The sequence below is a fragment of the Gossypium hirsutum genome, chromosome A03 (assembly GCF_007990345.1).
Source record: "Gossypium hirsutum isolate 1008001.06 chromosome A03, Gossypium_hirsutum_v2.1, whole genome shotgun sequence".
NCBI classification, from domain to species: Eukaryota; Viridiplantae; Streptophyta; class Magnoliopsida; order Malvales; family Malvaceae; genus Gossypium; species Gossypium hirsutum.
The window spans coordinates 111,998,836-112,022,562 of record NC_053426.1 but is presented as its reverse complement, the minus strand read 5'-3'; the positions used below and the strand labels follow the sequence as shown (position 1 = coordinate 112,022,562).

The 23,727-nt window shown below is 29.0% G+C and overlaps 3 protein-coding genes across 3 annotated transcripts; all 3 read right to left on the bottom strand.

Moving 5' to 3' along the window:
- Positions 1 to 496: 496 nt before the first annotated feature.
- LOC107927912 (late embryogenesis abundant protein) lies at positions 497 to 2,492 on the bottom strand. The gene is made up of 2 exons (XM_016859036.2): positions 2,041 to 2,492; positions 497 to 932 (listed from the first exon to the last, which is right to left on the bottom strand). The coding sequence occupies exons 1-2, from the start codon at positions 2,302 to 2,304 to the stop codon at positions 714 to 716; spliced, it is 483 nt and encodes a 160-aa protein (XP_016714525.1). The 5' UTR covers positions 2,305 to 2,492; the 3' UTR covers positions 497 to 713.
- Positions 2,493 to 7,641: 5,149 nt separating this feature from the next.
- LOC107927863 (protein CASPARIAN STRIP INTEGRITY FACTOR 1) lies at positions 7,642 to 9,462 on the bottom strand. The gene is made up of 3 exons (XM_016858987.2): positions 9,204 to 9,462; positions 8,813 to 8,868; positions 7,642 to 8,091 (listed from the first exon to the last, which is right to left on the bottom strand). Exons 1-3 carry the CDS (start codon positions 9,274 to 9,276, stop codon positions 7,969 to 7,971), a joined length of 252 nt encoding a protein of 83 aa, XP_016714476.1. The 5' UTR covers positions 9,277 to 9,462; the 3' UTR covers positions 7,642 to 7,968.
- Positions 9,463 to 21,661: 12,199 nt separating this feature from the next.
- On the bottom strand, positions 21,662 to 22,981 carry LOC107928007 (bZIP transcription factor 11). Its single transcript, XM_016859163.2, has one exon. The coding sequence runs from the start codon at positions 22,382 to 22,384 to the stop codon at positions 21,869 to 21,871; it is 516 nt and encodes a 171-aa protein (XP_016714652.2). The 5' UTR covers positions 22,385 to 22,981; the 3' UTR covers positions 21,662 to 21,868.
- Between the last annotated feature and the right edge of the window lie 746 nt (positions 22,982 to 23,727).

The window sequence follows — 23,727 nt, the reverse complement described above, 5'->3', positions numbered from 1 at the left end:
AAATTAAGAGTAAACTATCAAAATAGTCACTTTTATTTTCCTTAAGTTACATTTTAGTTACTTACATTTTAGTCACTTACGTTAACATGTCGTACCATTTTAGTCATTGAGTCATTAATTACTATTAAGATGATATGGCACGTTAAATTGTCATTTTAAACAAAAATTTTAGGCTAAATTATACAATTAGTTCTCATATTTTTTCATTTTGAACAATTTAATTTCTCTTTTATGTTCTTTTAACTTTCTTTCTTTTTTTCCTTTATTTTCCATTTTCTTTTGTTTCTTCCTCTGTTTTCCTCCCTTCTCCATCTCTTTTAACTTTTTTTTTATGTTTTCACAAATGGAAAACATAAAAAAATTTATGTTAAAAAAGATGGAGAAGGAAGAAAAACAGATAGAGAATGGAGAAAAACAAATGGAGAAGCAGAAGAGACTGAAAAATAAAAAAAATTAAATTGCTCAAAACGAAAAAAATATAAAGACTAATTGTAGAAGTTAACTTAAAATTTTTATTGAAAATGATAATTTAATGCAACATTTTAAATATAAATAATTAAAATATAACCTAAGGTAAACAAAACTGACTATTTTACCCGCATAGTAAAAACCTAAAGCTTCAACTTTCACGGACAAATACAATTATTACATCACTATTACAGAAATACACGAGTGATTTAAAAGTAAAGCTACAATAATATTATTATTTTTATTCACCAAGGCAATTTCGCCTTTATCTTCTCCCTCAAACACATCCCCTCTTGCTCAACGTACGGCTGTCGAGGCGGTGCCGCCGTAGTGGTTGCGATCGAGGTTTTGGCAGCGTTAGTTGTGGTATGAAATTGCTCCTCCTCCTCATAATTTTTACCCGTTAATTTCTCTTTTATTTTATCCTTCCTTCCTTTCTTCTCACTTACTCCAACATCTCTAAACTAAATCCGAACAATAAAAAATAATTTAAAAATCAATGAAAATTACAAATATAATCACTACATCCGTAGTTATATGAATATTTAATTACGAGTAGGATCAGGTTATTATTATACACAAATTAATAAAATTGATAATTAAAATATAACTGAACTTGAATTAAAATAAATTTACATAGAACCCACACGTGTTATGATTTAAATTAGAATAAATTTAAATTGAGAAATGTAGAGACAAAAGCCATAAGTTTTTTAAAGGGACCAAGATTAAATTATATTTTTTTACGAAAATTAAAATACAATTTCACCATTATATTTTTATGATTTTTAAAATAATTAAATTAAAATTCTAACATTTTAAGTCAAATTATAATTTTTTGTCTAAAGAATAATTTTCCATTTCGCACACATGGTAATTTGTATAGAATTAGAAAGTTTGAAGACCTCAACATTTGCTAACAATATTAAAATTTGTTTGTTTTAAGTCTTTACTATCATAAATAAAATAAACTCTCACAATATAATGTGAAAATCAAATTATTACAAAATATAGCCCACGAAAAAATAGATATTCATGTGATGAAATTAAAGATTCACACATCGTAATTATGTATGATAAGATTCGAATCTAAATACTCAAAGACCAATATTTTTATCTTTATCAATAATGACTTCTTTAACACGTTTATTCGTATTTTCTTTCTTAAAAAAGAATTTAAATGACTAATTTTAATTATAAATATTAAGGCAACCTATACTTAATGGTCATTAAACTATTAATAAATTTATGTTTTGATCACTTAATTTTAAAAAATTATAAAATAGTCACTGAACTATATGAAAGTATTTTATTTAAATAATTTTTCTTTATAAGTCTATCTAGTAAGTCTCGAATGACGATTTGATTATTTGATTATGATCAATACAATTGATTAATACTATTGGTAAGTAAGAAAACATATCATAAATCCTAAATAATCTAATTATCACTATTAAATATTTAAAAAAATTATTTAAATTTTAATTCGTAAATTTATAGCGTTTAAAATTGCTTCATGAAATTAATAACCCATAACTTAAATATTATACACGAAGGGGAACGGCGAATTACCGAGCTAGTGCTGGAGCTGTTAAAAGACTGAATCTCTTCCTTGCTGAAAACCTCCGGACGCAGTGGGGGCGGTCGATACTGCTGCTGCTGTTGAGACTCAGCAGCAACAACACTGATCTGATCACCACCGTGCATAGGTGGGGACTTGGTGGCTACGCCAATAACGTGGATGGGATTACCATATTCATCGGTCAATTGCACCGGGTTGCCTTGCTCATCAGTGAGTTGAATGGGGTTACCATTTTCATCTATTAAATCAGCCATTTTCGTAATTACTGGCACACCAAAGAAAAAGTGTGTCCACTTATGGCGTATTCAGGGACTTGGGTTGGATCAAATTGATATATATTATATGTATATATACATACATGAAAAGACGGTGGAGAAGAGTAAGTTTCTTTTCTATGAAACTTACGTGATTTTACAGGTGGCGAGGCGTTTGCAAATGAGATGTTTAAGATATTTGTTGAATATTGGCAATATCCCACATTAGGAAAAGATAGAAATGGAGGGGGTTTGGTTTGTTATATATAGAACCCCTCCCCCTTTGGTTGTATTATCCCAAAATCTTCTCCTTTGTAATATTTCTAGAGGAAATATTAATTTGGTAGTGTCCGAGGACGTAAGCTAAATTGGCCGAACCTCGTTAAAACTCTGGTATTTTATTTCTTATTTGTTTGCTTTTATTTAATAGCTTTATGTTGGTTATATTTATTTAGTTATTATTGCTATAAATATCTAAGTGAGTTCTGTCTAGTTGTTGGGTTTTAAGCGGGACCATTGTGACCCCTCCAATTTAACTGGGAATTTTCTTAGTATAATTGTTGGCATAATAATTATCTAAATATTTCTGATAATATTGTTATTAATATTATCGTCGCTTCCGCAACAATTGGTATCAGAGCCAAGGTTTTGTAGTATGCTCTGTGTTTGCAGCTTAGTCTGATCTTACACATCAGAAACATTTCCTAAAGCTTGTGGGTATTCTGCATTTGGTGGCTATTAAGTAGAAGCTATGGCAAAAATGACAGAAGAAAAACCATCCATATCAACAACTTCCACTTCGTACATTTTGCCGAGGATTGGAACTGCAAATACGAGATTTGTAGTGGAAATTTTTGATGGAACAGGTCATTTCGGCATGTGGCAAAGTGAGCTTCTAGATGCCCTCTTTCAACAGGGTCTAGATATTGCCATTGAGGAAGAAAAACCAGAAGGGGTTGATGATAAAGAATGGAAGACCATCAACCGATTGGCATGTGGTACAATTCGATCATGTCTTTCCAGAGAGCAGAAGTATACATTCAGTAAAGAGACTTCTGCAAGTAAATTGTGGAAAGCATTGGAGGAGAAATTTCTGAAGAAGAACAGTCAAAATAAGTTACATATGAAGAAAAGACTGTTTCGTTTCAGTTATGTTCCTGGTACCACGATGAACGAGCACATTACCAATTTTAATCAGCTGGTGGCTGATTTGTTGAATTTGGATGTGACTTTTGAAGACGAAGACTTGGCATTAATGTTGTTGGGATCGCTTCCTGAGGAGTTTGAGTACCTTGAAACTACTCTACTTCATGGAAAATCGGAAGTAACTTTCAATGAAGTAACTGCTGCATTGTATAGCTATGAACTACGCCGAAAGGATAAGTTGAAAGGTTCAGGTGAAGCAGCAGTGGAAGCATTGGTAACAAGAGGTCGTCAGCAAAGTCAGTCTAAGGGGAAGAGAAGAAAGTCCAAAGGTCGAGCTGTTGCCAAAGATGAATGTTCTTTTTGCAAAGAAAAAGGACATTGGAAGAAAGATTGTCCAAAATTGAAGAAAAAAGGGAAGACTCCGCAAGATGCAAATGTTGCAGAATGCAATAGTGAAGCAGAGTCAGACTTTTCTCTTAGTATGACATCTTCAACATTATATGCAGATGAGTGGATCATGGATTCTGGTTGTTCCTATCATATGTGTCCCATTCGGGAATGGTTCTTTGAATTTCAAAAACTAGATGAAGGGGTTGTTTACATGGGTAATGATAACACATGTAAAATAGCCGGGATAGGTTCAATTAAACTGAGGAGTCATGATGGATCTACTAGAATTTTGCGGGATGTACGATATGTCCCAAAGTTGAAGAAGAATCTCATCTCTTTGGGGTCGTTAGAATCTAAAGGCCTAGTTGTGACAATACGAGATGGAGTTCTTAAAGCAACTTCAGGAGCATTGGTGATGTTGAAAGGCATAAGAAAGAACAATCTGTATTACTACCAAGGTAGTACAGTGGTCGGGACAACAGCAGCAGCAATTACGAGTACCAAGAAGGACGCTGAGGCAACACAGCTGTGGCATATGCGTTTGGGCCATGCTGGTGAAAAATCCTTGCAAACTCTAGCCAAGCAAGGATTATTGAAAGGTACAAAGACTTGCAAACTTGAATTTTGCGAGCATTGTGTTCTGGGAAAACAACGAAGGGTGAAATTTGGCACTGGGATTCACAATACTAAAGGTATTCTGGATTATGTGCATTCTGATGTATGGGGACCGTCCAAGACTCCATCACTTGGAGGAAGACGTTATTTTGTCACCTTTATTGATGATTTTTCCAGACGAGTTTGGGTGTTTCCTATGAAGAACAAAGATGAGGTGCTTGAAGTTTTCCTTAAGTGGAAAACTAAAGTTGAAAATCAGACAGGAAGGAAGATTAAGGTTCTCCGATCAGACAACGGTGGAGAATATAAAAGCGATCCTTTCCTGAAGATATGCCAAGATTGTGGCATAGTAAGGCACTTCACCGTAGGTGGAACACCGCAACAGAATGGGGTGGCAGAGCGTATGAATCGAACGCTTGTGGAGAAAGTTCGATGTATGTTATCTAATGCTGGATTAGATAGAAAGTTTTGGACTGAGGCTGTGACGTACGCTCAACATCTCATCAATCATTTGCCATCATCTGCTATAAATGGCAAGACTCCTTTGGAGAAATGGTATGGAAAACCTGCTACTGATTATGACACCTTGCGCATTTTTGGTTCTATTGCATATTATCATGTGAAAGAATCAAAGTTAGATCCAAGAGCAAAGAAGGCTCTATTCATGGGCTTCAATGCTGGTGTTAAGGGATATCGTTTGTGGTGTCTAGAGGCAAAGAAGACGATAATCAGTAGGGATGTTACCTTTCATGAATCTGCCATGTTGAATAAGGTAAATCCAGAAGGAGTGAGTAGTACTTCGCAGCAGGTGGAGTGTACTCCGCAGCAGGTGGAGTTTGAGCAGAGTGTGGTAATTCCAGCAAAAGGTACCACTAGTGATTCTTCATTGGCAGATGCAGAGTCAGATGAGGAAGAGGTTTCTACCCAAGAACCTCAACAGCAATCAGAGCCAATTGCAGTCAGAAGGCAGAGACGAGAAATTCAGAAACCTGCTCGTTTCACTGACATGGTAGCTTATGCACTTCCAGTTGTTGATAATATTCCATCCACTTACACCGAAGCCATTCAGAGTTTAGAGAATTATAGATGGTTAGGTGCAATGGAAGAGGAAATGCAATCTCTAGAGAAAAACAAGATGTGGAAGCTGGCACAACTACCAAAAGGGAAGAAGGCGATTGGTTGCAAAATTGAAGACACTATTGAAGTTTGTGTTATGAGAAGATGTTCGAAGATGTGGAATATCGCCAAGGTGGAGATTTGTTGAATATTGGCAATATCCCACATTAGGAAAAGATAGAAATGGAGGGGGTTTGGTTTGTTATATATAGAACCCCTCCCCCTTTGGTTGTATTATCCCAAAATCTTCTCCTTTGTAATATTTCTAGAGGAAATATTAATTTGGTAGTGTCCGAGGACGTAAGCTAAATTGGCCGAACCTCGTTAAAACTCTGGTATTTTATTTCTTATTTGTTTGCTTTTATTTAATAGCTTTATGTTGGTTATATTTATTTAGTTATTATTGCTATAAATATCTAAGTGAGTTCTGTCTAGTTGTTGGGTTTTAAGCGGGACCATTGTGACCCCTCCAATTTAACTGGGAATTTTCTTAGTATAATTGTTGGCATAATAATTATCTAAATATTTCTGATAATATTGTTATTAATATTATCGTCGCTTCCGCAACAACAGCCACGTTAGAGAATTAAGGAGGGGACGTGCACCTTAAGTGACGTCGGTGACAATTAACAAATACGAGAACCAATCAAAGAGGTAAATTTTTGCTTTTACGTTATCTGGATAGTCACTCAATTATCGATTGTCCAAATATCTCATATCACTTACATAAAAAATCGTTTATTCTTAATTACTCGATTGAATCTTCTGTTAAATCATTTGCTATTAAGGGTACATTCCTCTCTAAAAATGCTAACACACTAAGTTTTTATCCTTCTATGTCTTAATGTCTTAATTTTTTACTCTAAACCTCAAAATTAGTGAAACGGCGTTACTCGATACTACTTTCCATTTCATTTTTTTCACTCTTGTATATCAGTAAACTTATACATTTATAATTTTTTTAAAAATAAATTAAATTAAATTAAAAATGCGTTTATTTATACCAAAAGACGTTTTTATTTAAACTTCAATATTTTTTTTTTTTACATTTCATTTTAAAAAAGGAAATATTATACATTATTTTATTTAATTGAAGCAGCTAATAAAATATAGCTGGAGTTGAGTTGGGCTATAGTATAGAAAACCACAATACTCCCGGTTTAAACATGGATGGGTTCAAACTTGGCCCAAGAGCCGAAGGACCAGTCTTTTAAAATTTATTAAGAAATTATTTTTAAAAGTATACTTAATTTTATTCACTGAAGTTAAAAAACAAAAAAAAAATCAAAAGTAAATTCAGAATGATGTGAAGTATTATTTTTAATTATTTTACTTTAAAAAAATTAACTAGTGGTAAAGGGTTCGATCCTCGCCTTGAGTATGGAGCAACTTTAAAATTCGTTGCTAACATCTACTCCTTAATGGGCCTACAGAATGCGAAGAATTAGTTACTGAACTCGTCCAGGTAAATATCTAGAAAAATAAAAAAAAATAATAGTATTATCCTAAATTCGGTTGTAAAGTTTTTTACTCTTTTGGTGATGTACAAGATTGTAATTTTTTTTAAATACCCAATTAAGTACTCGAATTGAAAATTACATAAAATAGTTCCTTTGATTGACGGAATCCGTTGTTGATTATTAAATCCTAACGGGCCAATTGAAGTAAGAAAAGTTACCTGAACCGTCAGTTGTTAACAATCATGTCAGCACGGCTTTTAGGATTTAATGATTGATGTAATTTATTAAATTGAGGGTTCAATTGGGTACAAAAAAATACGAAATTAACTTTTTTTTAAACCCTTATATAAAGTTTTTTTTTTGTTTCCAATTATTAGTAATACATCTATTAATAAATTCAATTAATTATGTTCAAAAAATAAATTCAATTAATTATTAAATTTTTATTATCATTCATATTTATTTTAAAGATTTTTTAATGACTCGGCAGATGACTCACTTTTAATGTATAAATTTATATGTATCAAATCCAAACTCTATTACTAATCATTCAAAGAGAAATAAATCTAATTAAAAATAAAAAGAAGAAAGTTCAACATCTCAACACACATTTCACATAAAATAGTAATATTTAACATTAAATGAACTTGATCACGACATGATTCAATCATAAAATGATATCCCAAACATGCCATGAGTGTCTTTCATTGTACTTTAACATGCATGAAGCATTAAGCCTGGAAACTTAGTATTATAATATATGACATATATATATAATACATTATCTCTCTATATATAGGTTTATTGCTAAATACTATATATTATATCTAATTATATATATATATTGCTTCATTTTCTTCAAGTACGCAAATGAAGCATAGGGCAAAGCTTCATTTATACCCATATATATTGCTACATGATGCACCAACATGATTGATTAATTAGGTATAAGCTTGAAAGGAGGCTTCACAAGAGCTGGTGTTGGATCATATCTTCCATAGTCTTTAGTATTTGCTCTAAGCAGCCTTTCATGGATTGCTTCGCCTTCGACACTTATCTCCTGCGGTCGCATAAGTATCGGAATTGATTATTTACGGTTTAATATCTTAAGAGAATTTTTCGGATAAAATCAAGAACTTATTTAAAAAAAAAGAAAGGTGAAGTGCTTAATGGTCTCTCTATTATATAAATTTTATCAAATTACTTTATCTACTACTAAATAGATCATTTTAGTAAAACCGAAGAATAATAGCTTATTTAGTTTAAAAAAGGCATAACTTTGAAGGTACTTTGTTGTTTCTCTATTATACAAATTTTATCAAATTAATCCATTTACTATTAAATGAATCAATTTAGTCTTTGTAAAAAGAATCAAATAAGAACACAAAGTTAACTTTACCATTTAACAAGTTAATATCTTTAATAAAGTTTTTATAATTCTACAAATGAAATCTTCATTTTAAAGTTGAACTGCAAAGACTAAATTGATTAGTAACAAGTAATCATAGTAACAAGGAAAAGAAAACCCTAAGAATGATGGGGTAGGTCAATATTTGCTTCGTATGTATGTATGTATGCATGTACGAGGGTTACTGTTCTTGAGATCTCCATGAAGGTTATTTTTTTCTCCTTGCAGACCAGGCTAGCTAACATATATGCTGCCATGCCTGGAAGCTAGTTAAGCTTTTTCAAATCAAAGATATGTACATATACATATACGAATACGTATACAAAATCTTAAAAGGAAAAAGGAAAATGGATAAGAAAAATGCAGTACGAACCTCAAAAGCTGCATCAACTTCCTCAGCCAACATATTGACGAACTTAGATTGGCGACCTGTAAAACCCCAATTTCCGCACAATCTAAATAATAAAAAAACCTTCATATATGCCCTCTTAAACATAGGAGTATATACGTAGAAACCCTTCATTCGATGTTGGAAAAAAAAAAGCAAGTTAAATTGAACTACAATTTAAAGGGTTGAACTGGTTTTCATAATCAACTTTTAAGTTAATGGAGGGGTTATTGATTAATTAACCTTACTGAGCTGCACTTTTATATATAATTTTTTACTTTAAAAAGTTTTAACATTTTCATGGACAAAGCGTGCATGGCATGCACCAGAGAGATCAAAAAGCTGCAACCAAAAGACATATAGAAAAAGAACCCACCTGCCATTGAAGTTGATAAAAGAAAAGTTGAAACCAAGAACAAAAGTAGAACAATCTTCTTGAGATTATGCATGTTTTTCAAAGTGGGGTTTTTCTTTTCATTGAAGAGAGAATATATGAAGGAATTTGCAATACAAGGGGATATATTTGTATTGGTATCAACATTATATCTACTAACTAGCCTTAGGGATATGAACCAAGAAATAGATTGTATTTTATTTTGAAGAATGCAATCTTATTGCTTTTTTTCTGGTTTTAGGTTTAAAAATTCAAAAGCAAAAGAAAGAGAAAAAGGTGAAAGAAGATCACTTTTCTTTTGTTGGGGCACTTGGTCTAATGAGTTAGTGGATTATATCCTTAATTAAATCAACTGTACTTAGTGTGGAAGTCAGTGGAAATTACTCAAACACCCTTAATTTTTCTCACATTACAATTTATGAACTCATAGTTGCTAATCCGTTAGCGACTGATGACAAAAATATATATCTCCGATAAGTTAGATATTTTTTTTTAACTTTTCATAATTGAGTGATAAATAATCAAGTGACTATATGTGTATTTTACCTTACAATAATCTATTTATTGTAAAAAAAATTATATAATTATGAATTTTATCCTTCTACTTTGCAAAAATTCAGCAATCCCTCTAATTTGTCAAAATTTGATCCTCATATTTTATGAAAATTGTCAATTATGGTGTTATTAATTTTTTTTAATTTCCCAAGGCTTTTACTGGAACGAGCCCAATAAATAATCCTCTACATTCTGTAGGCTCGTTAAGGGGATAGATGCTAATCACAAGTTTTAAAGTTGCTGAGGCGATGATAAAACCCTCAACCACTTGTTAAGTTAGAAAAGACCATTGCCATCTCACCTAACTCTCATGATTCGATGTTCTTAATTTTATGAGCTTTTATTTCTCATCTTTTTTAACATGTTCAATCTTTCATCTCTATTATAATTATCAAAGATGAGAATTCATTTGATGATCAAGGTGAGTTTACTTTGTTTAAATTATTATTTACAACTCATCAACAGAGTTTATGAATTGGGTTGAGTCAAGTTCGAGCTAGGGTTATATATAATATTAATACTATACATAATTGTCCAAGTCTGGTTTAACTTGAAAATGAGTCTTAAATTTTGTCAAAACCCGTTAATATTTACAAATAACTAATACAAATCCGTTTAAACCCGCTCCTACTTTTTAAATTTAAAATATAATTATTTTTATTTAATATTTAGTAACTATATATATTATTTACTACCATAATATAATTTTAAAATTTTAAATAGAATTAACTTAATATAATTTTTAAAATTTACATTATAATATAATATATTTAATTTTTCATAATATATAAAATAACATACTATAAACTTGAAAATGGGCTAAAATGAATTAATTTTATCTCATATTTTAAATAAGCCTAATTTTTTCTTTTGCGTACGTCCGTATTACCAAACCTAATATTTCAAATCCTCTTAAACTTTGAACCAATCTTCAATCTCGCACTACTAGCTTGACCCTTAAACAAGCCATTGATCGATATCAACTATTGATTACTAGGGCTAGAATGGGAAGATGCAAAAATGTGTGACCATTAGGGGAGAATTTTCATGGTCTAAACCCTAGGGACCATGTCAAAAAAGGCTTAATTAGGTTGGTATTTAAATAATATTTTGTGGAAGATTAGTGCTTTCAATTATCCTTAACGAGAACGACAACACACCAAATACAACTAAAACAGACAGTGGTGGGGAATAAAGAGAAACAGATAGAAGAGGCTGCCTGAATATATATATGTAATAATCTCTTCTCTTTTTTTTCCTCTAAATAATGTTAGGGTTAGGGCATATCTTCCTTTGAATTAAGTAAACTCCTCATCATGCTAATAATTGATCATTAACTATAACTTTAATCGAACTACATTATTATATTATTATATAAATGTTTGGATTAACATTACAGTAAAAGTATAAGGAATTGAATTTGTGTGTACATCATCAGCTTAGGGTTCTACTTTAATGGATTCTGAGTATGATGTTACATATATATATGTATGTATATTCATGATGGTATTTGAGCTTTAATTAAGCACTTAAAAATTGATTCAGATTAGGGGTGTAATTAAAAAAACCTCGAATAGTTAGGTTTCGATATGCAATAGGGACATTTTTATAAAAAAATAAAATTATATATTTAAGTTTTAGGATGGGATGGATTGGCTTTCGATTAAAACTTTTGTTTCGATTTTATTGATTTTAAGTTTCAATTATTTTAAATTACTTGTTTGAGTCATTTTCATTCGAGGTTATTTTGTGTTGGAGTTGCTCAAACTTGAGTTAATAAATTTTTATAATAAAATAAATCGAGTTAAAATTAAATTTGAAATATTATAGATGTTGGACATACAACCCTTTATATTAAACTTTGGCCATGGTTTGATCTTTCAAACATTCAAATTTATCTCAAGGGAAAATGGAAAATTTTGGACCAAATTGGAGCATATATGACTTTGTGCCCTGAAAAAATTAAAAATGAACCCTAAGACCTGCAAGTGATGACAAATATCTTTTTGGAGAAGAAAGGTCATCTTTCAATAAATGTTGTAATTAATTAAAATAAAATGTCCAGTGAGATTCATAGTGCATATGTTTGAAAAAGATGACAGAATATTGATGCCAATTGTGCCTTTGACACATTCATCTTCCACCTAGCACATACTACCTACATATGGATATTACAAACATCCAAAGTCAACATTGAGTATCCATGGGTTGGGTCGGTTAAGTTGGGAACGAGTTGATGTAGAATTTTAGGTTTGAGTTTAGTCGGATTCGAAAAATGAATCTAAAATTTTGTTCAAACTCAATCTATATTAAAAATATTAAACTCAAGCCCGATTAGAATTGATCGTAATAATTTTTTATATGAAAACAAGTTTTAAAAATATAATACATCAAATACACAAAAAATATTAAAATAAATATTTTCCAAAAAATTGAAAATACAAAAAAAAAGTATAGGCATGTGATTTGGGCTGGGCCCATACCAAAAAACTACTTGATGCCTGGCCTGTTTAAAAAATAAACCTTATTTTTTGTCTAAGCCTGTTTTTTGAGTCTATGTTATTGTCCAAATTTTTTCACTTTTCGAGCGGACCTTCAAGTCTAAGCGAGCAACCAAAAACTTTGTTATATATATTAAAATTGACCTCAAGTACAACAACGCAATTATTCTAATTAAATAATTAAAGCATCGAAGAATATTTAATTATCTTAACTCATCTCTATTTTAGAAGCTCAACAAAACAAGAAGGAAAGGCTAAAACTATAAAATCATAAGGTAAAGTCCATTATCTCATCAATGACATAAACCCTAAGTCTTAAACAAATAACAAACAAAATGGCAACTAGTTTTGGGCCAAATTTATTTTGATTTAGAGGGTCAATTAATAAAAATTAGGGTCCATCTTATAATTGCCATCTTATAATTGGTGAGCCCTTTGGAACAATACACAAAAATGCCCATTTCTAGCTTTTCTAGAGACTATCTTTGGGCTTTAACCACATAAAAGGGGTAGCCCAAAACTTATTAGATATATAATATTTAAGATTTTGCACAAAAAAACAGTATTGTTATCAATGTGTGTAAGTGCGCTGAAACGCATTATCATCTTATTTAAATGTTAAAAGCAGCTATGAGTAATTCTAGGCATTATATCAAAAAATAAAGATTAAAAATCGTGATGCTACACAGAAATTAAAAAAAATTATGAATTTTATCATTTTATTTATTTTTTATATTTCATATAAATAAATAAAATTTATATTAAGTAAAAGGGAATCATATAGTATATAATTTTGTATTAAATATTATAATGGTTTGTTTTTATTTTTTCTTTATAATGAGCATAAGAATAAGATTTTTTTTTCAGTGGAAGAATAAGAATATTAAATCAATAAGTAATGTAAACATGTATCTGCTTGATTTAAAAGGTAAATAGATATGATTTTATCGAAAATTGTTACCAAATTTATTATATAAAATAATAAATTAAGGGATAAAAACTAGAGGGACCAAATACAAATTTACCCTATTCTTTAAAAAAAATGGTATTTAAATAAATTTTAAAAATTCAAGGGGCCAAACACAATTATCCCTTTCTCTTAATAGGATGCTAAAATTTGAAGAATAGCTAGGGGCGAAACGTGGAAATATTAAAAATCGAATTTTATGCATTATTGGTCGTGACTAATTATCCTTAATTGCTCATTCTTTTAAAAAAATTGACGGAGATTAAATTATCCCGATTTTTTTAGTTGAAATTGAGAAGGATTGGAGAGTTCTTTTTACTGATTGTATCAATTAATTTTTTTATCGAGTCATTCTTTTTTAAATTATATAATAGAAATCGAACATGTTAATTTCCAATTATAACAACAGTGTTGAGAATAGCATAAACTTTAACATTTTTATATAATAAATTATAAAAAAATTATGATTCACAATAAGGTCCCTAATTGACCATGGACCATTCAATCTCTTCACTTAATGAAATGTTTAATATTTAATTAAAAAGTGATTAACACCCACCACCATTCATACTCAACAAATAAGACATCATTCTCAATTAAGACCCTTTTTGTTTTTTGTCGTTTTATTAAATAAAAATTATTTAATATTAGGTCGACAATGTCTTAGAATATCACTGCCTACCATTCATCACCCACATTAATTAATTAATTAATTAATTTTGTTTAATACTAATTAATCTCACCACCTTTAAAACAAAAACCAAACATTACAAGACACCTTTTTCATCGGATCACGTACAAAAACATGGTTGGCCACATGTTTTTAGAATCAATATAAATCAAATTTCACCTTAAATTTAGCTGGTTTTCTTAACTCGATTAGTATGGGTATTCTTGTTAATGTAGGAGGACATGGATTCAAGTGTGTTAAAACGCATTATCCTCCTATTTATAAGTTGGGGAAGAACTATGAGTAAGTATTGTGTAAAAAAAAAAACAGATATGATTAAAACTTATAATGAGATTGTTCGAAAAAAAAATCAAACTATAACAAAATTGATGTTTAAACTTCAAATTTTAAAATGCTATAATTTATATTTTAAAGTATCATTCGGTGTTCTATGAAAGTTTAGATTTGATGGAAAGGAAATTTAAAACATGTAGATCAAATTTTAAATACATGTTGTATCTATTGTATCAATAGCAAGAGGTGACTGGTGAGTTTGATTTAGTTTAGTCGGATTTTTGAATTTCTCAAACCATCCATGTTAACTCGATTCTTGATCTTTTTTCATATTAATTTTGGGATTTGAATTTTTGCACTTAATTTGACAACATAATTTTTTTATGATTTTTGGACATTTATTCAGTACAACATAATTTTTTTATGATTTTTGGACATTTATTCAGTAATGTTTCAAAACAAGTTCATAAATATTTCTAAAAGAATAATTTTCAAGTAAGTAAAAAATCAATAACTTTTATATGGTATTTTTTTTAAAAATAAAATTTTATATAATAATTTTAAGTTATTTTAACTATTTTAAATTTATTTATTGCGTTATGTAAAAATTAAAATTAATTATAAAATAAATAAAAATATCTCGGTATTCAATATTTATGCTACATGTTTTTAATTGAGTTTATGTCATTCACTAATCAAGTCTCAACTTAGTTGTGAATTTACTAAAAACTCGTTTATTTTATAAAGCAATAAATTTATTCCATAATTGGGTAAAAATACCATGGAAGCTCTTGAACTACGAGTCAGATTGCATTTTACCCATCTACTAAAAAATTGGACAAATTAGTATTTGTACATTAGATTTAAGAGTAAACTAGTCCTTCTGTTTAAAATTTCATCCGTTTCTACGGTTAAAAATTGGTCCACGTGTGCCAGCGTGATATATATGTGGCACGCCACATGACATTATCGGGTCAGCCATGTCGATTTTTAACATAACAAATGAATGAATTTTGTAACAAAATAAGGACTAATTTACTCTTTAATCTAACTTACAGGGACTAATCTGCCCATTTCATAAAACAAATTATCATATGCTAAATTATCACCACAAGATGTTCTATGATATTTAATATGAAAGCATAAATACCATTTTGATGACATTAATATAATATTTTAGTTTTTCTAAAAATAAGATATTAATATAATATTAATAGCTATTTGATGTATCCAACACCCAATATTGTATAAAAATAATTATTTGTATGATTTAAATGTCTTTAATTTTTTTTAATTTAGATAACTTTGAATGTAATTTTGATTATTTTTAATATAATTTTTTAGTCATTTATGTAATTAATTAAATTCGGCACCAGCCGATTGAGCCTTGACTCAATTTACATTAGTATTGTTGTCAGTGCAGAAGGACGTAGGTTCGAGTATGTTTAAGCGCATTACTCTCCTATTTAAGGGTTAGAGAGGGATTATGGATAGTTCTAGACATTGTATCAAAAAAAGTATATATGATAAGAACAGGGGTGAAGCTATAAATTTTTTTAGAGGGAGCGAAATTAAATTGTAATTTTTATTATACTAAAAATGTAATTTCATCATTTTAATAGCATATATCTTTATAATTTTTAAAAGATTAAATTAATTTTTTATCATTTTTAAAAGAGGTCAAAGTATAATTTTTTATTTTAAGAATACCGGATACTTGCCAAACCCTAATTTCACCCCTAAATAAAAACCTATAACCAATTAATATTAAAAAAAAATTAAACCCGACACCACGACTTTCCATAATTTTAATATACTTTAAACTTTTTCCTTGTCAAGCTTTTAGTGAAATATAATTTTATGTGGAAAAAAAAAGTAAATAAAAGAATGGGATTCTTTTGTTTTATGGTGCTCCTTTTTACTTTTTTATTTTTAAAAATATTGTCTTTTTGAAAAAGTTAAATATTGTTGGATATTTTTGAATGAAAAAAAAAAGTAATATTTTAAGAAATTACTTTTTTTATAATTTCTAAATTACTTATACTCTTCAAAATATCTAAAATAAATCATATTACGTATTTAAGCATATTGCAATAGCAACGATATGAATTGAGCTAATTTTACTTGAATTTTCTTCAAATTATTTTTTCAAATTTACATAGTGGTCCTCGATCATTCATCTTATATCAACCAATATTCTAGTAAACATAGGTGAACGCAAAGGGGCAGGTAACGAATTGGCCTCCCTTCAAAAATAGAAAATTACATTAAAAAAATCATTAAATAATAAATATATATATGATAAAATTACAATTTGGCCTCCTAAATAAAAAAAAATCTAGTTCTCGTAAGAAAATAATAAAATCATAAATTAATATATGATAAAATTATATTTTGAACTTTCAAATTTTATAATACAATTCCGACCTCTCCTATTTTTTTTTTAAATTGCCTTGCTAAATTTCTACCTTTCTTTTTTATTTTAAATTATCAGGACTAGATATTAATTTAATTAATATCGTTGTTGTTTCTTAATCGAATGACTTAACATTGATCTAATTAAATCTAATTGGACTAGATTTGAGTTTTGATAAATATATATATTAAAAATAACAATTTATATCTACATATATATAATAAAAGTTGTGAAATCAATCGATTTGGTTATGAAAATCATAATCGATAACCAACCGTAAAAATTTTTTTTAACCTCCTACAATAAACATTGCAACTATCGTAACTGACTTAATTGAATCAATTAAATCAAAAATTATTCGTTAAGTTAGTTTGAATCGACTTTTACTCATTCTTAAGGGAGAAATACAAGCAGGCAAAGGTCCCAAATTTGGAAAATTGAAATTATAGTCTTTTACGAACTTACACTTACGTCCCCAAAATTGAAAAAAATTATATTTAATCTTTTCAAAAGTTACAAAATTGTAAATTAATATATGATAAACATCTCAAAATTTTATAATTTAAATTTTGGCCCCTTAATTTTTTTTTTTTGGATTTGCTCATTCTCAATCTTTAGCTCATTCTCTGAGGGTCCTTGCTCCCAACATATATAAATTGTTTAGTCTCCTCGTAAATAATGAAATTATAAGTTAATATATAATTAAATTACACTTTAAAATTTTAAAATTTGTATAATTCAATTTTGACCCCTAAAAACAATCATTTATCGTAATTATTGGATAAAAACATAACCCTTAGTCACAATTTTTAAGTTGGTGGCATGATTTGAATTGTGATCCAAATTAACTCCTAATTAATCCTATGTCACCCACTTTAATTTTTAAGACAACTTGACACAAGCGTGATTATGTCATTTTCAAAGGGCTTCTTAGAATTTTTTTAAAATTAATCAAATAAATTAATATATTTTCATTTGTTTTGTTTTAATTATTGATTGCCTAACATGGGTCTACAACAATCTATACCTTAAAAATTAATTAATTAGTGTCACAAGTGCTTACGGAACTATGATTAACAACATTAGATTATGTGACTAAAAATCATGCCCAAAGGCTCTTTAGCATTTATTTTTAATTTTGTGTAAGAAAATTTTGGGTCGAATTCTATTACGTAACTAAAAATTGTGGAACTATGATAATGCACTGCTAGTTGAATCTTTTTTAGTTGATAGGTTGTCAATACTAAAATGGTAGAATTATGCTTGGTTCATGGATCAAATGTGGGAAGTTTGATTACGTCATGTGTCGAGATCTTAGAATGAAGTTGTAGATTGCATGGTCAAAATGGTTACTTGATTTGCTATTTTACAGTTGTTTGTTGCTCATCAGGAAGCAGTAAAGGACATTTTGTTAGAGGATTGTAATAAAGCCTTGATATTTTAAAGAGGTCATTGGATGTAATCGCATAGTTGTTTATTTTCTACAAAAAAAAATGGGCAAAGGGTATATATGTATTAACAACATTAGATTGTGTGACTAGAAATCATGCCCGAAGGGTCTTTAGCATTTATTTTTAATTTAATGTTAGAAAAAACTGGGTTAAATTTTATTACGTGACTAAAAATTATTGAACTATGATAATGAACTGCTGGTTGAATCTCTTTTTGCTAGTAACGCTACCAGTACTAAAATGGTGGAATTATGCTTGATTCATGGAATGATGCATCAAGAGTGGGAAATTCGATTACGTCATGTGCTGGGATCTCAGAATGAAGTTGCAGATTGCATGGCTAAAATGACCACTCGACTTGCTAGTTTACAATTGTTTGTTGCTCCTCCAGAGACAGTAAAGGACATTTTGTTAGAGGATTGTAAGAAAGCCTTCGTAAAGAGGCCCGTGGATGTAATCACATAGTTGATGTTTCTTTTCTACCAAAAAAGATTTCAGTGATAACTAAATAAGAGATGTTAAATTCATTAAATTAATTTTCTTTATTTTCAACATTTCATGCGATAAACAAAAAATATTTAAATTATAGAATGGAGACAAAATCACAACTTATGCAAAGTACGAGATTAATATTGTAAATTTTTACCAAACAAATTTAATTGTTATCATTTGGGTAATAACTTAAATTTCAAATTTTGAAAAAATATATGACTAAAATCGAACAAATTTAATTCTAGGGACTAATGTGTAATTTATACATAGCATAAGGAAAAAATTTGGCATCAAAAGTCAAAAAATGCTCAATTGTTTTGTTTTGTTTTGATTTCAATTTCCTCATGTGGAATTGCAAAAAGTTATGGGAATCTAAAGAAAATTAGAGCCTCTAGTTTATTTCTCCATTTTTAAATATTTTTTTTTAAAAATCAGAGGTTATTTCATGGAGCCCATTTTGCCAAATTTTGGGTTTTTTTTTTAATTTGGAATTTAATTTTTATTATTTAATTAAATTCATTGGCTTCAATTCCCAATAAAAACATCCACAGTTTTTAGAACAGGCAAACCTTGGAAAAATTGATATTTAATACTAGCTAGTATTTAATTAATTTTTGGATTAATTCCACTGATTGTCCTCAAACTATCAGCCACATTCTAAATTGATCTCTAAACCCTGAAACATTCTAATTGAGTTCAATAAAATCTTTTCTTTAGCTTAGCTATCTATTTTAGCGTTAAATGTAAATTTAGATTGGATGTTTGTCAAATTATCACCTAAATTATAAATTGATCCCTATATTTTAAAAATTTTTAATTATGTTCTCAAAGTGTTAATATAGTATCAGCCTACCTATCAGTATAGGTGCTAAATATCGGTTAGGATTTGATGTGCCCACAAACTATCATCTAAATTTTAAATTGGTCTCTAAATTTTAAAATATTCTGATTGATTCCTCGAAGTATCGATATTGTATAAATTAGGGGTTCTTTTTTCAATCTATCCATTAGAAGTTATTTTGAATCTAATATAAAGTATATTCAAAACATGTCTGACTTTTAATACATAAACTAATAGCAACCTAATTGATGTAAAACTGATAGTTTAAAATGATTTACAATTTAGACCATAATTTTAAGGATGTTCAGTGAAATTAACCCCTTTTTTCTTGTTTAGGTATCTTCCCACGTGATTGAGCAACATCTAGTCATCTACCGAAGACATTGTTGTCTCCTGCACGTGCAATTGAGTTTCCAAAGTTCTAGCTTTTGCAAGAACCACCTCCCACTATTACAAAATCATGTCCTTTTTTTCCCATTTATTTTTTATTTTTTAACTTTAAATCCATGATAGCTTTTACTTATATTTTGATTTATAAATATATATTGAATCAGCTTTTTAATTTGCTGTTTTTCTCCCTTTTATACACTTTTTTTTAGTGTTCCAATTTGATGGGATGGTCTCAATACACAATCACAAAAAAAAATTGCAACTTAATGACAAAATTTTAGAATTAAAATTAAAGTTTATATTTATTAAATATCACCTTTTAAAAATAATTAATTTCATTATAGTAGGCTCTTATCATATCTGTTTTTTTTTTTATGTAATGGGTAGAACTACTCATAGTTTCTCATTGACCATTAAATAGGAAGATAATACATTTCATCATATTCAAACTTACATCTTCATGCATTGACAACAATATTAATGCCGATTAAACTAAGAGTTTAATCAGCAAAATTTGATGTTGGTTTTTTGTTTTTTGTACTTTCATGGTATGATACAAAAGTTTAAAGGAATTTAATGATTAAAATTTGAAAGTGTGAAACCAAGTAGAGATGTTAACTCATTGCAAAGTAATTGAGATTCCCTTTAATTAATTTACAATCACGAGTTCATTAACTGTTGAACTACTCACAAAAAAACAAAGCAGTCACCATCCGGTTTTGCTCACCTCCCATATTAATTCAGTTTAATTATTTCAGTGTTTGATTTTGATTGTAGTTGATTGATATATATTTTATTTGTATTTGTTAGAGATTGTGTGACCCGAATCTCGTCATTTATTTAAAAAATAAATATAATGAAAAAATAAGGAGATCTATGTGGGTTTAAATCATCCAAGGTTGCCAATCGCTTTTTTTTTGGGATTGTTTCGGGTTTGACACTCAATATTAGGTCATTTTAAGTAGTTTATTTAAATGATTTTGAGGTCTAGTCATTATAAATTTTAATCATCTCGAGTTCGAATTATTAACTTTTTTTTTATAATTAAATTAAATTTGATCTAACTCGAATTTATGAAAGTAAAGTTTTTAATTCAAATAAAAATTCATATATAAACATGTAATTATTTAGCATTTGAAGAAAACAAGTAAAGCAAAAGAAAGCAAAAAGGTTTGACAAAGCCAAGAATTAAGACCTCTTTGATATTTCATGAAATTAAGTCTCAACAAAAGAACAAAAGTTGAAATTGAAAACAACTCATTTATAAGCCACAACAGACCTTATTTTACATATCATTTTTATTATATATGAAAAATAATCAAATTATGACCTAATAAAATTAATTTCTCTATTTCATGTATTTTTAAAAATAATCAAATAATTCTAAATTCAAATAGAGTTAATATTTATTATTTAAAAAATATTATTTAATCACAATTTAATAGAGTTAATTGAAAAATAATAATTTTTAAGATATTTTTTTATCTATTTAATGTTAACTCTATTATAATTTAAATTTATTTAATTTTTTTTAATAGTATAGGAAGTAATTTAATACAATCTATATAATACAAAGACTTTCCAAGTAGTTTAACCTTAGATTATATAAATAAAACCAATTGGTTTTCTTTTAAATTTATTTCAATTAATGTTAGTTGAAATTTAATTAGTTGTTAAATTAATTATTCAGATCTGTATTTATAATGATTATTTAGTTTCACCGTATCCTTAGGGTTGTGGGATCAATTCGCAAGCCGTGCTTGTATGATAGTTTAAATGGGTGTGTGGGTGTATAAAAAATTAAAGGTAGATATAATTATAATTTTAAAAATGAAAATTCAAAAAAAAACTAAAACCTCAAAATACATTAATAATATTTTGCTTTGCATTGGATAGGTTTATACAAATTAAACCCCAATAAGCACAATTCCCCCTACTACTAATAATCATTAAAAATACTCTAAAAACCAAACCCAAAAAAACACTAAAAACACCATGATCTTTCCTCTATTGAAATCTCCTCCACTTTAACCCTCTTTGATCATATATATATCAATAAGCTCATGAAGATTAATACTGAAACATGTTATTATCTGCAGAAGCCATGATAGGTTGATTCAAGTAAGCCAAATTGAAAGGGTTAATAAAGCTATGATCAACCATCTCATTGAAACCAATCATTGCAACATTAAAACCACCACAATCACCGCCACCATCACCACCACCAATATTGTTATTGCATCCATTTAAGGAATCAATGATATCATTGAGGGACTGTAACCTGTGGCTAAGCTCGTTGGCTTGAGCTCTAAGCACCGAGTTCTCAGCCTCCACGTTCAAGTAACGTTGTGTGGTGATGCTCACCCTTGTTAAAATCTGGTGATTTTCATTTTGTAGCTGGGAAACTTGTGCCACGAGATCATCTAAATGCTTTTGTTTCCTCATCCTTGACCGCCTTGCTGATTCCCTGTTGGATATCATTCTTTTCCTCTTCCTTTCGTTCATTAATGCTTGTAAATCTTCATCGGAGCCTGAGTTTGTGACCATGGTTGATGAACCTGATGATGTACCACTTGAGGAAGCCATGGAAAGTTGTAGATAAAAGATGAATAATATGCAGATTAGTAGAATATTATAGTAGTTGAATTTATTTATTTATTTATTATATATAGAGAGATAGAAAACTTGAAAGAAAAAAAAGGGCTAGAAAATCATGAAACGTAGTACAACCAGTAAAGGAAAACAACTGAGAAAGATTGAACGAGTTGGGTCCTTCGAATGAATGTAGAATTGATCATAAACCCAGAAAAGAAGATTTCACTGAGAATTGGAGACATGAATCTCAAACATCAAGAACAGAAGATTGAGCATGAAGATGTTAGGAAAAACAAAAACTTGGAAATTTATATAAAAAGAAAACTTTGAGAATGGTTGGTTGAGGCAATATCAAGCACACCAAGCAGGCAGCTTTTTTGAACTGAGAAAAGAAAGGATTTTTGATGATGGGGTAATGGATTTTGAACTCAAAGAAGAGAAACCCAGATTTTGGTTTTTGGATTAAAGAGGAAAAGAAGAAGAAAATATGAACAGGGAGTGACGAGGAAGGGAAGGAAAAGTAGAAGAGTTAATTGAATGAATGGAGGGTTGATTTATAGATGAAAAAATGGAATAAAATATTAGGAGAAATTAAAAAAAATCTAAGATTTAACAAATAAATGGATTTTGGAATCTGAATAAAATAAATGAATTAAAAGTAGTGGAAAAAGCTGATGGGGACATGTGAGGTGAGGGGAAGAGAGAGAGAGAAAGAAAAGGCTGGGCAGATCCAGCTGGGAATCAACTATCTTAATTTTACTTAGTGTTGTGTCCCTTTGTAGTAAATTTCATTTCTTTACTGAAAACTGTCAAATGCAATCAAACACATTACAATGGGTGGAATTTTGGGGTTATTGGTGCAGTTAAAGTGTAATATTGAGGGGATAGGCTATTTTTTATAGAAATTTTTAAAATGTTGATTATCGTGTAGTTGATTGAACTCTTAATTATTAGAGTTGTGTGACCTAAATTTTAAGTAGTTATTTGTAAGTTAAGTTAAATAAAATATATATATTAGAAGATTTAGTATTTATTTAGATAATATATTTAGCATAATTTAGGTTATAAATATAAATAGGCTCTTTTACGATATTAGAAAATACATTCATTAGATATTAAAACTCATAATACTTTTAGAGAATTTTGTATTTATATTTTGAGGCTTATTTATTTTTCAAGTTTCAGGGTTTAGTTTTTATCTCCTATATCTGAACTTTTTGTTCTTTTGTCATTATAACAAAACTATCTTTACCCGTTGTTTTTTATCCTCTTTAGAAGGATTTTTCCACGATAAATATGTATATTCAATTTCTCAATTTCTTCCACTATTTTTA